General features: G+C 40.9%; 1 protein-coding gene across 3 annotated transcripts; it reads right to left on the bottom strand.

Annotated features, from left to right (window-relative positions):
- Positions 1-1,954: 1,954 nt before the first annotated feature.
- Positions 1,955-11,339, bottom strand: LOC116614441. Of its 3 annotated transcripts, none has more exons than XM_048722836.1 (8): positions 11,046-11,338; positions 10,163-10,260; positions 9,106-9,750; positions 7,951-8,336; positions 6,841-7,866; positions 5,747-6,529; positions 3,367-3,673; positions 1,955-3,005 (listed from the first exon to the last, which is right to left on the bottom strand). In XM_048722836.1, the coding sequence occupies exons 3-8, from the start codon at positions 9,737-9,739 to the stop codon at positions 2,641-2,643; spliced, it is 3,501 nt and encodes a 1,166-aa protein (XP_048578793.1). In that variant the 5' UTR covers positions 9,740-9,750; positions 10,163-10,260; positions 11,046-11,338; the 3' UTR covers positions 1,955-2,640. The 3 variants fall into 3 exon arrangements, with proteins under 3 accessions (XP_048578793.1, XP_048578794.1, XP_048578792.1); XM_048722837.1 differs by lacking the exon at positions 11,046-11,338 and adding an exon at positions 10,372-10,464; XM_048722835.1 differs by lacking the exon at positions 10,163-10,260 and having other exon boundaries at positions 11,046-11,339.
- Positions 11,340-13,990: the final 2,651 nt, after the last annotated feature.

Below are 13,990 nucleotides of genomic sequence, written 5' to 3'. Positions count from 1 at the left end.
TATTGACAACATTTCACAAAAAAACGCTTCACTCGTCCCCTCTCAGAACAGCCGAATTCCGAGCTACGAACAAGCAACCATTGCCTGGGCTACCTGTGCGTGAGCCTGGGCTACCTGGGCTTTCCTTAAAAAAAATGCCAGTTTTTTATCGAAGATGATGATTCTCGCCTTACAATTTAGTATGCGTAACCTACCTGCCTGGCTGGCGTTACTTCTAGGGAGTAACTTCTAATTGATTCTAAAGCTTTGCACTGTTGTTGAGTGCTTGCGCTTGTGCTGCTTTTTCGACATCCTGTTTATTCTGGTGATCCCCCATTGGTTACCGGTCAACGCCCGAGGTAACTGCGAATAGTCCAGTTTCGAGTTCCACTGAGGACGCATAAATACAGCGCAAGCCCAGGTTTCAATTACATCGATTGCAAATACCAAAGATATCATGAAGTATTCACAGGTTTTTGCATTGTTTTATTACAAGTTCCGGAGGATTCTCTGGTATGCGCATGTAATTTGCATCAAGTCGAGGCTTACACTGTATTTATGCGTCCTTAGTCTGTAAGTCCAGCGGTCATAGTGGAACTAGAAATTGGGCTATTGCAGAGGTGGATCTAGCTTTTCGCTAAAGGGCTCAGTGACAAAGGGAAGAGGGGGTATTATTAGATAGATAGATTTGTTTATTAAATACCCCTCGCAGTTAGAAACTGAATTACAGGTAATTAGCACACACAAGCTAAGCGATAACAACATTACGACATTACATTATCAAGATACTTAACAGTAACAAAATTTGACAAGCGATTAGTGTTGCATATTTTTGGTTTCATGGGAGCAGATCTTCTTAGATTGTACTGGTTGACTCCCTTGACCGACCTACTAAAGGCTAGGCAATGTAAAGGGTTTTCCTTACACAGGGAGCTCATGAATTGTTGACAAAGCGTAAATCGTCTATTTTTAAGCGAGACAAGACCGGCTTTCTCCAAGGCACCATTGTAACTATTGGATGGGAAGATTATTCTTAGCGCTCAATTCTGGATACGCTCTAGACCATCTGAAAGAAACGCAGGCAGGCCAGCGTACACCGCCGCACCGTACTCTATGACTGATCGTATTAGAGAGCAATAAACAGTGACTAAGTCCAGTTCTTTAACGCCACACTTTTTAAGTAAGTGCAGGGCATATAGCCTACGATTTGACGTTTTGCAAACGTGGTCACAGTGGGACATCCCATGTGAGGTCGCTAGAGATTGCTTTTCTTTTCTTTCAGCCCAAAGCAAGGAGGGGTGGGGGGTTTTACCCCCTTAGCCCTTCCCCTAGATCCGCTACTGTATTGGTTTCCATGCAAAGGGTTTGCTTGGGGCCAGAATAACGTAAAGACATTTTTTTTTTACATATTGAGCTTTGAGGAAATCTGACTGGTCACAGTAACACTATGACCCTTGACTTACTATCACTTATAAAAGCAATTGTTAGGCTTAGAAGTAAATTCTCGCCTGCGACGAGGTTATCTTTTAAACCTGATTTTTAGTAAATACATCGACATAAGTTTAGTCTCGCCACCAGTCCTAGTGTACGTTAACTACGCCTCCATCGCATCTTATCGTATTTACCAGTCGAAGAGGGTAGATTATATCAATGCAGATATGCGCATTAGCCGATTATAGTGATCGGTATTTGTGTACATACTTGATGCTTCATGGTACGTATAAATCGCCTTTCTGTACTGGGAACAAGCTTTGTGCACATTTCTTCAGCTTGGCCATTCTTTTTTAAACTACTCAAACGCGTATCAGTAATCCTGCATCGCCTTTTTGTATTAACCAAGAGAGAAATGAGGGTTAGAAATGCGTTTCACTTGCACTCTCTTGTCACCAGACTCTATGGGCATATTTAAAGCTGGCTAATGCCTCCGTATCGCCTCTGAATGGAAGTCACATGACTAAAAAATAATTCTATTAAATTCCACTTACTACATTTTAATAAAAATGATAGAATTAGTAATATTCATAAATCCCAATAGGCGGCCTACCTACGACTTCAACGTCCGATTGATCAGCTCAATAGACACAAGTCCCGGATGAATATAACGTTCCTTTTTATATCTTAAAAGATCCACAGAATGTGTAGTTCCAGAAACCTACCTCCATACCCCCTCCCCATTGAGGGGATTCGAAATTCCGAGGGGTGGGGGGTGGGTGGTTCAAACGCCCAGGAATTTCCAGTCCATTTAACAGTTACTGTATTATTTTTTTCCAAGGGGCTGGAAATTCCAGAGAGATGGGGGTTCATACCTCCGCCCCCCGCAATAGGGGGAGGGGGGGGGGTTTGGATATTATCTGGACCTACACAATGATTATGAGAGGTTTGAGAGCAAGGACCTGTAAGGATCAGTTCTTGTTTGATTGGTTCGCTATTTATTGAATGTGGAGCCAGCTATCCTACCTAGACAACTGTCCCCAGTCCCCTCTCTCCATTGATCAGATAGCTATACGGAAAACGAACTATCAAAAAATGAAACTTCACAAATTTCCGAAAATTCAAGTATACACAGTACTTTTCAAGTACTTTTACATGATTTTGATGAATTATCGTCTTATACAATTTAACCCCGTTAAGTCTCACGAATTTGAGATATTCGAGATCGAGTTATTGGGGTTCTACTACGCTTTTTTTGGCTTCTCCGGTCACAAACCTTGCGAGTTTTTCATAGATATGAGAGTAGGCAACTTCTGGCATCTTCTGCCTTTCTTGGCACCGTCTCAGAGCATTGAATACTCGACGCAGGGTTGCTCCTCGTCCCTCTTTGCGTGTCCACGCAAGTAAAACCTGAGTACACTGCTCCAAGGTATCGCGGTAATCATGAACACAGCTTTCGATCAACGTCTCCTTTGTAAGACATCGAGCGACTGATTTCCAGGCTTCCGGTTTATGGCTGGTTGTTAGAATGCAAGCAATATCCTCTATTCCAACGAGTTCCAGACTAGCAAGCGGCGACTGAAGGATGTGTTTGCCTGTAGAAAAAAAAACAAAAAAAAAAAAACAAGACTGTTTGGTTCTTAACAGTTCTATTCTAGCTTTGATCTGATGAGAGTGAATCTAAAAAGAGAGGGATCCAGGATTATTTGTCAGAGAGCTGAGCGATAGAAAAGAAAACAGCAAAAAACCGCCATCTTGGATTTTGAGCAAAAAAGGGATTGTTAGTGGAGCGGGTGCGCTGTTTTTTTTTTCTTTAACAAAAAAATAAAATAAAATAAAAACACCATCATTCAAATGTCTGCGGACAGAATGGTAGATGGGAGACCACAACAGTAAAATTATCAATAAAGAAGTTAGATTTACTGTGAATGATATATGTCATGTATTTTACATTACCTTTCAACAGTAGATTCGCAATGTATCTGCTCCTATTGTTCCCATTCTCGTCACAGTCAAGCCAAGATAGTAAAGTCTTCTCATCTTGGAGGACTGTAAGTTCTTGGAACAGCTTGCGCCCGCCACCTCTTTGCCAGTTTGTGATACACTCCTGGATGGTACGAGATACATCATCTCTTGTTTGACCTGCCTGGGGACTCGAACATTCATTGATGATTTCTTGCTTGTGCTGTTCAACCACGTCTTTCAACACTTCCATGTCGCTTTCACCATCGATCATTATCCCACAACATTCAATGCCATAGTCCTGCAAAAATACAATTCATCACACAAAAGTCGAAGGGGCATTGGAGGAGAGAAGGAGGGGATAACATATGCCCAGCAAAACATTCCAGATAAATAGGAGTTATTTTAAATCATCATATTCAGACCAAAAGCACCTATTAAAATAAATATTCAGACGTCGCACCAGACGAGGTTGACTTGCATTTAACGGAGTTTCCGTTTAAGGAATCAAAACAATTTGGAACATCAACAGCGAGGTGACTGGGTGTGTATATCGTGCTTTTGCTGTGCAGAACCATGCCAAACTTTATTCTGCCGTGTTGGACTTGATTCATAGATCCGACATGTCAATCACGCGCGTATGAATAGCCAATGAGTAAAGATATAACGTATAATAGCAGCCATATGGTCCCACAAATGTATCACAAAGACGGTAATCGACGGCAAAAAACATGGCTTTGAAATTTTTTTTTTTTTGCAAATTTGGGCGAGTAAGCACACCCAGTCACCGTAGACAATGCTAGTTTCGATTTCTTTGACCGAAAACTTGAAAGAATAGAGATGCAACTCAAACTACTGGAAATTAGCGCAAGATTACGGAGAAACGTAAAATAAACTCACCCACAAAAACATTGTAAGTAATATAATTCAAATAGCCTTAGCAAGCCTCGAATTATTGGGGGAGGGGGGCTCCATACAGAAACTTTATAGTGATTGATGTTACCCTAGCTTAATCCAATAATAAAATATATTAAATAAAAGAATGATACTGTCGTTTGTATTTTTGCTGCAAATCTTGGAGCTTGCGATTATTACCGTCTGCGCATCAGCGGCCGTTTGCTTGTTCTGACTCGAGTCGGACCCCTAAAGACGATGTTCTTTTGTATCGCGCAATTTAATTTTTCTCAATTTTAAGCTCTCGAATTTTCGCTTTTACCGGGATTCTGAGTGGCGAAAGATGCGCACATTGAATTTGACAGCTCGGGGGATAATTTTGCAAGTTTCTCTGTCGAAAGCAATTCTCTTAGACTTTTTTTTTTTACAACTATGCATGGCTATTTCAACCTATACGCTATGCTCAAATGACAGCAAGAGCGGGCGAACTCCATCAAGGTCAAGGAAAAAGCAAAACTAAAAATAAAACTAGAACACCTTGGCTTTCCAGTGATAACCTCACTAGTTCGCCTGGGGTAGTTCGTAGTCAGGCTTAAACATCGAATTTGACTTTCCCTACTACGTTTTCTTGCACTGAAATAGCTGCAATTTAACGGAAATAGCTTTGAAAACACATAGTACATAGTACGAAGAGAGCACTGATTTATCTGATTATTGCCAACTTTCGTATTTGTTCAGTATTGATCTAGATTCGTGCCATGTCAGACCCCGTCCCCACGTTTTTGCTTTGGTTTGAAAACGCAACCTTTTTGATACAGATACAGGTATCGTCCAGAGTCCAATTTGGAAACGATACGCTTCCGGTGCCATGGGGACGGACGAAAACGGAACCTTCGAAAACGATGGCGTGACAACTCAGGTCCAGTCCACTTGGCGCGCGAGAACGCATGCGTTGTACGGCTTGTTTTCGTTTTCGTACCGTTTCTGCGTTTTCGTGGGGACGGGTCGTATCAAAATCAAAACGCTTCGTGTGGACGCGGATCTTTTTGAAAACGGAACAAAAATGTTGCGTTTTCAAACAAAAACGAATACGTGGGGAAGGGGTCTCAATTCTACCACCGAACTCGTAGTTTTTTTTTTTTTTTTTTTTTACCAAGGCTGGGCAGTAAGACAATTTTTCGACTATCCATCACGTTCGGTAAAAAAAAACCGATAAACGTCAATATTTTATGTTAAATCCGAGCAGAATTCCTGATCCGCATCCGACATGTTGTACATGTTTTGTTTGATATTTGGGTAGCCCTTATGTGGCTTTTATTTTGCTTTGCGCGCGTCAGATCTATACATTGATAGACGTCGAACCGTCGTTAACCCGGTCCAAATAATAATAATTATAAATTCATGAGCACGATGTTTGCATCGGGCCTTATTTCAAAGAAAGAATAAAGGTGAAGCTTACGAAAGCAAAATAACGACTCACCTGAGTTTCTACTTCATTATTGAACCATCGCGTCAGACCAGGGAGGTAGAACCCGTCTCCAAACACTCGATCACATCGGTATGGCGTCTCACCACCATGGACGCACTTCAACACGTGAACACAGTCCTGATCCCCGCAGCCAGTCCTACCGTGTTCCTGGCAGTTCTCAGATGCACATACACTGCATTCTACGCAAAACTCATAGCGCATGTGTCCTAGCCAGTCCCAGTCACGTGACAGTTCATCAAGAGATTCTTCAAGAAGCATGCGCACTCGAACAGCGAGTCCTTGTTCGCACACGTCACCAGTGCACGTGGTAAGGGTTAGAATGACTTTGATGTAGCGTTTACCACAAAGGAGAAACAAGTCGTTTTGGTTTTTCGTACCGATGACAAAACGTGCACCATTTCGAAACAGACGTGATGGGCTTCTGAAGCCAAAATGCTTAACGAGTCGAGATTCAAGCTGCGGAAACAAGCCATGGGGGACAAAGCCGTCCGGGAAGTGAATGAGCAGAGCACAGGGGTCGCCATCTTTGGGAAAAACTTTAAACTCTGGCGAGGAGGTGAGTTGGGCTGGGACTAAATACTGCAGTGATTCCTTGCCGTTTTCATCTGGTGCGTTAAACCTGGCGACCAGACCGTAACGCTCCATCATGGATAGAAGATCTTGTTGGGTCTGGCTGTTACCAGGGACAAACTCGCCAAACACGTCAACTATTAAAGATTGGTGAAGGACTCCCGTCTCCTCTAGGGTCTTCCAGTGCTTTGCGCGGGAAGGATCCTGCAGGAACCCAAAATGTAATAAATAGTTGATTTAGCTGAATATGCTTAATGTTGTATTCTTATTAAATGGTTAATTTATTTCACACAAAATCGGTTTTACCCACATTGGTACCAAAATGAACGAAAACCGAAAAAGAGATAAAAATGAAAAGTTAAAATGAACTACACTTCATCGATGAAGTGGATGACATCAAATGGAAACTCTAAAGGTTATGCTCCAACTAGTTACTTCAACAAGTATATACAAGTATATATAACCTGTATGTATCATTATTGATTGTTTGTTGACTAATAGAAATGAAACCTTACCATTTCATTAAAGGTGCGTATTGTGATCAGCTTCTTGAACAAATTGATGAGCCACTGACTTTGCAGCACTACCGTGCCCGCGTGCTTGACGATCACCCGCAGATCGTGGAAGAAGTTGAGCATGGTGTTAAACTCTACATCGTCTGCGATGAAGCACTCATATTGGGCGATACGCCGTACCTCGCTTAGCTGAAGGAAGTAGACATTGCGCTCTATCTGCTGCGCTATGGCCTTCTCGAAATTGAACCATTTGGCGGGTAGCGTCTCTCCCATGTACGGCTCTGACTTCAGCACACTTTCGATCTTGGTTCTTAGATCTTGTATTCCCTTTTCATCTGACGACTTGCTATTGTCTACAGCAAAGAACGGTCGAATCACGTGCTCGTCGTATCTCTTACCACAAATTGTCTCGGCCAGGATTGCGTGCGCCTGCTCAACTGGAATGCTGGGTTTGTCAGCGTGTGTACCCACTATGAGTACAGGAGGGCGTAAGTGCTTTGTCGTAGAAGTGAGGGTTGTGTCTGTCTTTTCTGGGAAACGTTTGCAATCCTTATCTCGCTCCTCCAGGTTCTGGACGCAGTGGACTGTGACTAGCCACGAGATCAGGTTCTCCAGGTTCGTCTCATTGTTTGCGTTGTCAAGCTTTTTTTTAACCACGCCCTGTCGTACGCAAGGCTCCGCCTTCTTACGCAGGTCTTTGCTCAAATTGTGCGTGAGGACGTAGACTGCCCTGGAAGAGAAAAACACCGGATGTGTGGCGTAGTACAAGTGTTGTCCTGCAAAGTCCCACGCGTCCAGGACTATCTCCTTGCGTTTTTCTGATAGACTGTTGTCCCCCTTGCGTAGTAGATCAATAATTTTCTTTTCAATCCTCTCTGGTAGTTGCCATCGGCAATCGGGTACCGGTATGCCCACAGTGGTTTCAGACTCATCCAGATCTTCTTGTTTTACTGACGTTGGCGGCTCTTGAACCAGGTTTTCCTCAAGCCATAATTTACTCATAGAATCCTTCAAAGCCTCTAACACCTAACAAAACATAAATATTGTTGCTATAAATACGAAGTTTCTGTAACAATAGGGTAATTTAGTGTTTCTTATATGGAAAATTACCTTTTCCTTCTGCATGCTTGACAAACGATCTTCGCCAACACGTATTGGCTGCTCATCTTTCTTTCGGGCACGCAAATTTTCATATACCATTAGAGCAATGGCATCATCCGACTGACTCACAGACTCAGTCTCGTCGGACTTTTGCCAGGGGCGAACTTGTTCGACATCCACCTCAAATCTAGATGGGTCTACCTCGATTCCCTCGGTGCTCTCTTCTTGAGGGTCAAAACGGAGTCCAAGCAGAGATTTTTTCAGACTCGTCTTTCCCGCGCGATCTTGACCAATCAGCATGATGCGCCCGCGATACACCTGGACCTTGCCTTCTAGCAACGCCTTTCGGTACGCACGCTCCGCCTCAGGCCCTTTCACCAAGATCTCCACTGGGACTAAAGTGAAATAACCAATCAATGTCCAAACAAGAAATCTTAAACGCCCGATCCCTTGATGTTTCATCCTTTAATGCCTTTTGGGATGCCCCCCCCCCCCACGGAAAATCCTTGATTCACCCACAAGCTCTTTTCTTTGGGTAATTTTATTATAACCCCCTCCCCCTACACACACAATTCCTACTTCAGAAATTCCTACTTCGGAAAGGTTTTTTTTCTTTTTAAAGAAAGCTACCATGGTAAAGCACTGGTGAAAAAATTGTAAACACAATTATTTGTACATTTGTCAGCTAACAGTTTGCAACTCGCTAAAGCTACAGTATTATGTTGGTGCCGTGGTTGTTGCTGTTAATTATTATGTTATTATTGTCAAGCAGGTCCCCGCCCCCCTATTTACAGATATTTGGTTTAAAAATGTAACAAGAAATATAAGGAAATGCACGGAAAACAATGAATGACCCCCTTCTTTCTCGAAACGTTCCCTTTGTAAATTGAAGAAGACACGAACATTGACCCCCCCCCCCCCCCCCCCCCAACTGATTTCCCCTGAAATCAAACAAATGTAAAAAAGACCAAATATATAACAAAATCTGCGGGGGCGCTGGAAAATACAACTCGATGCGCAACGGTTTTCACTTTTTCAGTGCACTACTATGCAAACAGTTATGATAGAAGTAGAATACGGAAAGCTGGACACAGAATCACCTACATTGTCTGTACTTTTGCAGGATCGTCCTCCTCAGTGCGTCACTTCTAGATGACCACATACCTTTCTCCTGTTTTGCGAACTCGACCCTTTCAGCCTCATCAAGGTCTTTGTTCGTCACATCATCGAGCTTTTGGCGGACTTCGTGGATGGGTCTGATCACCTCTTCTGATGGGCGTGTCTTAAGATCGTCTATTTCATCTGCACTGATGCCCAGAGCGATGAGAGGGAGAGATATCCTTTTCCAGTAGTCTTCAAACTCGACATCTTTTAAAGCTGCAGCTTTGATATGCCCATATAGCTCATTCCTCAAGCACCTGATTCTAACAAGGTTGGCTTCAAGAGAGTTATCCGCAATTGATGGCAATATATCCCATCCTTTAGGCGGAGGCTTCAAGGATGGACAAATGTTCCTCAAGAGGACAAAAAGAAGAGTGATGTCAAAGTCTTGAATATTTGGTGATCCAGTGGGTGGGTATAGTTTATACCACTGCTTGTCAGTGAGTATCTTCTTTTTGCCTCTTGGAGGTCTCCATAAGCCATACAGTGTTATTTGGTGGAGACTCAAGGAAGCGCTAAGGGAAGGGTGGAGCCGGCTGAACACGATTCGAAACGCTTCTGTTCCTCCATCAATGAGAAGACGCAAGAGTCTTGAGAAGTTCTCCAAGTCTTTATTGATTGGGAACCTGCCTGCCATCAGAGCGACGGCTGCAAGAAAGAGGTTTGGTTAATGGTTAAAAAATATCAAAATACTTCACATTGTCAGATGTGTGACCAGATTGATTAATTATCTAAAAGTAATTTTTTATGTTGTGCTATTTGAAACCTCCGCATTTTGAGCCGTCGTCGGAAACCCAGGGGTATTGCCAAGCCAAACTCTCCGAATTCTTTAATCTCGCGAATTCCTTACCAAAGGTTAATAGATTCTTGAATAAAAAATGATGAAAATGGTAAAAAGGTATAAAAAAATACAAATACATTTAAATTAGTTAAATATTTGGTTTCAATTACATGCAGTCTCTGTCGCTCTCATTATGAGTATAAATAACGTTGCTGTTGTTGCTGTTTTTATTGACAGTACTATTTCCTTTAAAAAGCCGCAAAAATGATCTTTCCTTACATGATGAATTTTTGACTCCGCTGATTCAATTGACTATGGCATTTGACGTGGACGTATTAAGGGCGCGGCGTCACCTGATGCCCAGCAAGGCTTTGTTCCTGTGGCGGCACGAAGACATAGATCATTACGCTTGTTTAAGGTTGATAGCTTGGGTTTATAGAAATATATAAACACAGGATTAGAAAGCTTTAGGAATATTGTTTATGTACCTCTAAACGTTAACAGAAACCAGGATCAGCCCTGTATACGCTACCCATGAACCACTGTGGGTTACGATACATTGATTCGCGGGTGCAACCTTTATAAAAAAGGTGTATATATATATATACTTCAAACAAAGACAATAAAAAAGTGTAGTTATTGTTGTTGCACAACAATCGTTTTGCGTGCTTGTTTGCACAAAATGATAAAGTGAGGTAAACTAAGGTTTGCTAGACTGGTGCTCTCAGAAGAATATCTATTTGATTTATGCTAAACAACTGCGATGTTACAATAGAAAGCGCTAACCGTTCACACGTTTTGGCTGTTTGTGCTTGCTTGCAATGCCATGCTTGCAATCGCCATGACAAGATCTCTCGGTCACTTAACCACTGTGCGCCTCTTATTGTGCACAAATCTAGGTTAAGACCGATTAGATCGCTCTTCAAAAAAATATACCACAACAACAAAATGGACAGATTAATATCGAGGATTTATAGATCAGTTCAGACCAAAGTACAGAAGACTAAATTCAAAGTACACATTTGAACAAAGCGGAAGTTGGATATTTGGCCGTACCAGACTCGTAGTCTGCCAAAAACACCACAAAAAACCCTCACAAGAAGAGTATACAACTGACACTTAACCGGACGTGAAATAACTCAACAATAAAAGCAATAATTACCTGTTAAATGCCGCTGAAGTTGTTCTTGTTTCCTCAGCAATGTACGTTCTCTGCGCGGGTTAGGGTTAATGCAAATTCCGATGAAATTTATATATCTTGGTTCGAGTTCGGACTGGAGGTTCGTGGAAGGTTTGTTCCAACGCGGTTTGTAATAATTGACGTACTTACGAACACCCTCTTGAATAGCTCGCATTCTGATTTTTACGTGACAAGAGAACGATTGCGTGAAAAAGAAAGATCGCGTGACAAGAGAAAGATTGCCTTTGAAGAGGCTTGCCGCCATGCTTTTAATTCTCGCGCTTTACCGTATTTCTCTTGAACAGATTTTAATATTTACGTGACAAGAGAAAGAATGCGTGAAAAGAGAAAAATTTCATGACAATATATAGATTGCCTGACAATATATAGATTGCGTGACAAGATGCTTGCCGTCACGCTTTTAATTCTCGCGCTTTACCGTATTTCTCTTGAACAGATTTTAATATTTACGTGACAAGAGAAAGAATGCGTGAAAAGAGAAAGATTTCATGACAATATATAGATTGCCTGACAATATATAGATTGCGTGACAAGATGCTTGCCGTCACGCTTTTAATTCTCGCGCTTTACCGTATTTCTCTTGAACAGATTTTAATATTTACGTGACAAGAGAAAGAATGCGTGAAAAGAGAAAGATTTCATGACAATATATAGATTGCCTGACAATATATAGATTGCGTGACAAGATGCTTGCCGTCACGCTTTAATTCTCGCGCTTTACCGTATTTCTCTTGAACAGATTTTAATATTTACGTGACAAGAGAAAGAATGCGTGAAAAGAGAAAGATTTCATGACAATATATAGATTGCCTGACAATATATAGATTGCGTGACAAGATGCTTGCCGTCACGCTTTTAATTCTCGCGCTTTACCGTATTTCTCTTGAACAGATTTTAATATTTACGTGACAAGAGAAAGAATGCGTGAAAAGAGAAAGATTTCATGACAATATATAGATTGCCTGACAATATATAGATTGCGTGACAAGATGCTTGCCGTCACGCTTTCAATTCTCGCGCTTTACCGTATTTCTCTTGAACAGATTTTAATATTTACGGCACACAACCAGAGTCAATAGAAATACGGCGCAAGCACAATCGCTACAAAGGCATCGTATGCACAGCTCTTTATACCCATCGGGCTAATCTCAGTTTTTTCTTTAATAGTCATCCCACCACCCTTTTCGAACCAAATAAAAATTTACGGAGAAATAAGGATTTTAAGTTGAAACATACAGAATATTGATGCAGCACTGATTAAACAAAGAACCTCAAACGTCCAAGTAAACGCAAAATTATTAACTAAATTAGGCAGGAATAGCATTTAAATTTCCTGCCTGTTGAAAAAACATTTTTTAGAGATGCCTTATTTTATGAGAGGAAATAATCAACGCCTGATTTGCGCCTTGCATTTTGGAAAATTGCATATCAAAATGTTTCTATGATAAAAATCATTACATATATTGTATTTGACAATATAGATATATATATTATTTTTTGTGCGTCTTTCCTCTTATAGATGTCCAAATATCGTCACAGTGTGTCATGAACAACAACAAAAAAAACGTAACGAGACGCAGTCGGGTTGCATAACTGTTGCTCATGACACGCTGTGACGTCTTCTCCTAGCAGTTTTAATATTATATTACATTTTATTTTCGTAACATTTCATATTACAAAAATGTTTTTATTTTTTTCACAAATGAGATGAGAGAGCAATTCTCAAGAATGTCTTTTCGGCGATGTTTTCGCATTCGGTTTATTGCAAAAGTTAGTGCCATAGACATTGAATGGAGTTTTTATTATACGACATGAAGTGATTAGTTTGTATTATTTTTTCAATGTACGTTCACACACAACTAGTCCATGTGTAATATATATATTTAGGCCCTGCCTAAAAGCGGAGCCAGCAATTAACACCTTTTAGTGTGACTGATAGGGGTAGTTCTAGAGGGGATCTTGGTGCCTCTAGTATCTCTAGTAGCTTTTTAATGAGATTAAAAATATGTCATATTTTACTGCCATGTAATTATGAATTGTATTGGCCCCTCCAAATGGATCAAGCAAGCACTTATTCAATAATATTAAATATGCAGTATGAAAGTTAACAAAATACTAAAACTTGGTTTGAAAGAGGCTGTCAAAGTTCAAGGTGTCTTAGTTGACGAGAATGTTTTTTCAAGAGTCTAATGGTCAATTCTTATTTCCCTTTATAGAAGTTCCACTATGTATATATTTATCAAAACACCATTTTAACAAGCTTTGACCTTGTGAAGAATATATCATGGATTTCACAGCATTCCAAAGATTTAGATGCCATACTGTAGTTCAGGGGCGGATCTAGCTTTTGCCAAGGGGGGGATGTCATTATTTTACCTTCGTAACGATTTTGGAATGAACAGATACAATGAAAACAATAAAAAAAGAAAGACCAAGGGGAGGTTTAAACCCCTAACCCCCCCTCCCCCCATAGACCCGCTACTGTAGTTTTCATGTACCACAACTGATTATTCAAAAGAATGTGTTGAAACGAAACTCCACAAATATACCTCCTGTCATGCATTACATATTGATGCACCCACCCATTGGCCTGTTGGTTTTAGAAACCCTGGATCCACCCATACTGACTACTCAAAAATGAATGCAATGGAGGCAAATCCTAAATTATTACTGAAAGTGCTTAATTCAAATTTCTAATTTCAAACCAAACCATGTTCATTGACCTATGTTAGGGTGAGAGAGAAATAAGTATAACAAAAAGTCAATGAGGAGAAGAAAAAGGGAGAAATGAATGACTCTATTTGACAAAATGTGACTCTACTTTAAAAAATATATAACAATAATGCAATAATAGCTTGAATGAGCACAATCCTAACATTTTCCCCTTTCTCTTTACCTACAGGTTT

Source organism: Nematostella vectensis, chromosome 15, assembly GCF_932526225.1.
Source record: "Nematostella vectensis chromosome 15, jaNemVect1.1, whole genome shotgun sequence".
Lineage (NCBI taxonomy): Eukaryota > Metazoa > Cnidaria > Anthozoa > Actiniaria > Edwardsiidae > Nematostella > Nematostella vectensis.
Note: the sequence above shows the minus strand (reverse complement) of the source record. Positions and strands in the feature narration are given on the sequence as shown.

What these genes read in the sequence shown, in the direction of transcription:
- LOC116614441 (XM_048722835.1), bottom strand. Translation starts at nt 11,328, where the DNA reads ATGGCGGCAAGCCTCTTCAAAGGCAATCTTTCTCTTGTCACGCGATCT. An exon ending in CAAGCATGCAGAAGGAAAAG is followed by an intron (nt 7,867 to 7,950) that starts GTAATTTTCCAT and finishes ATGTTTTGTTAG; the next exon opens with GTGTTAGAGGCTTTGAAGGA. An exon ending in TACGCACCTTTAATGAAATG is followed by an intron (nt 6,530 to 6,840) that starts GTAAGGTTTCAT and finishes GGGTTCCTGCAG; the next exon opens with GATCCTTCCCGCGCAAAGCA.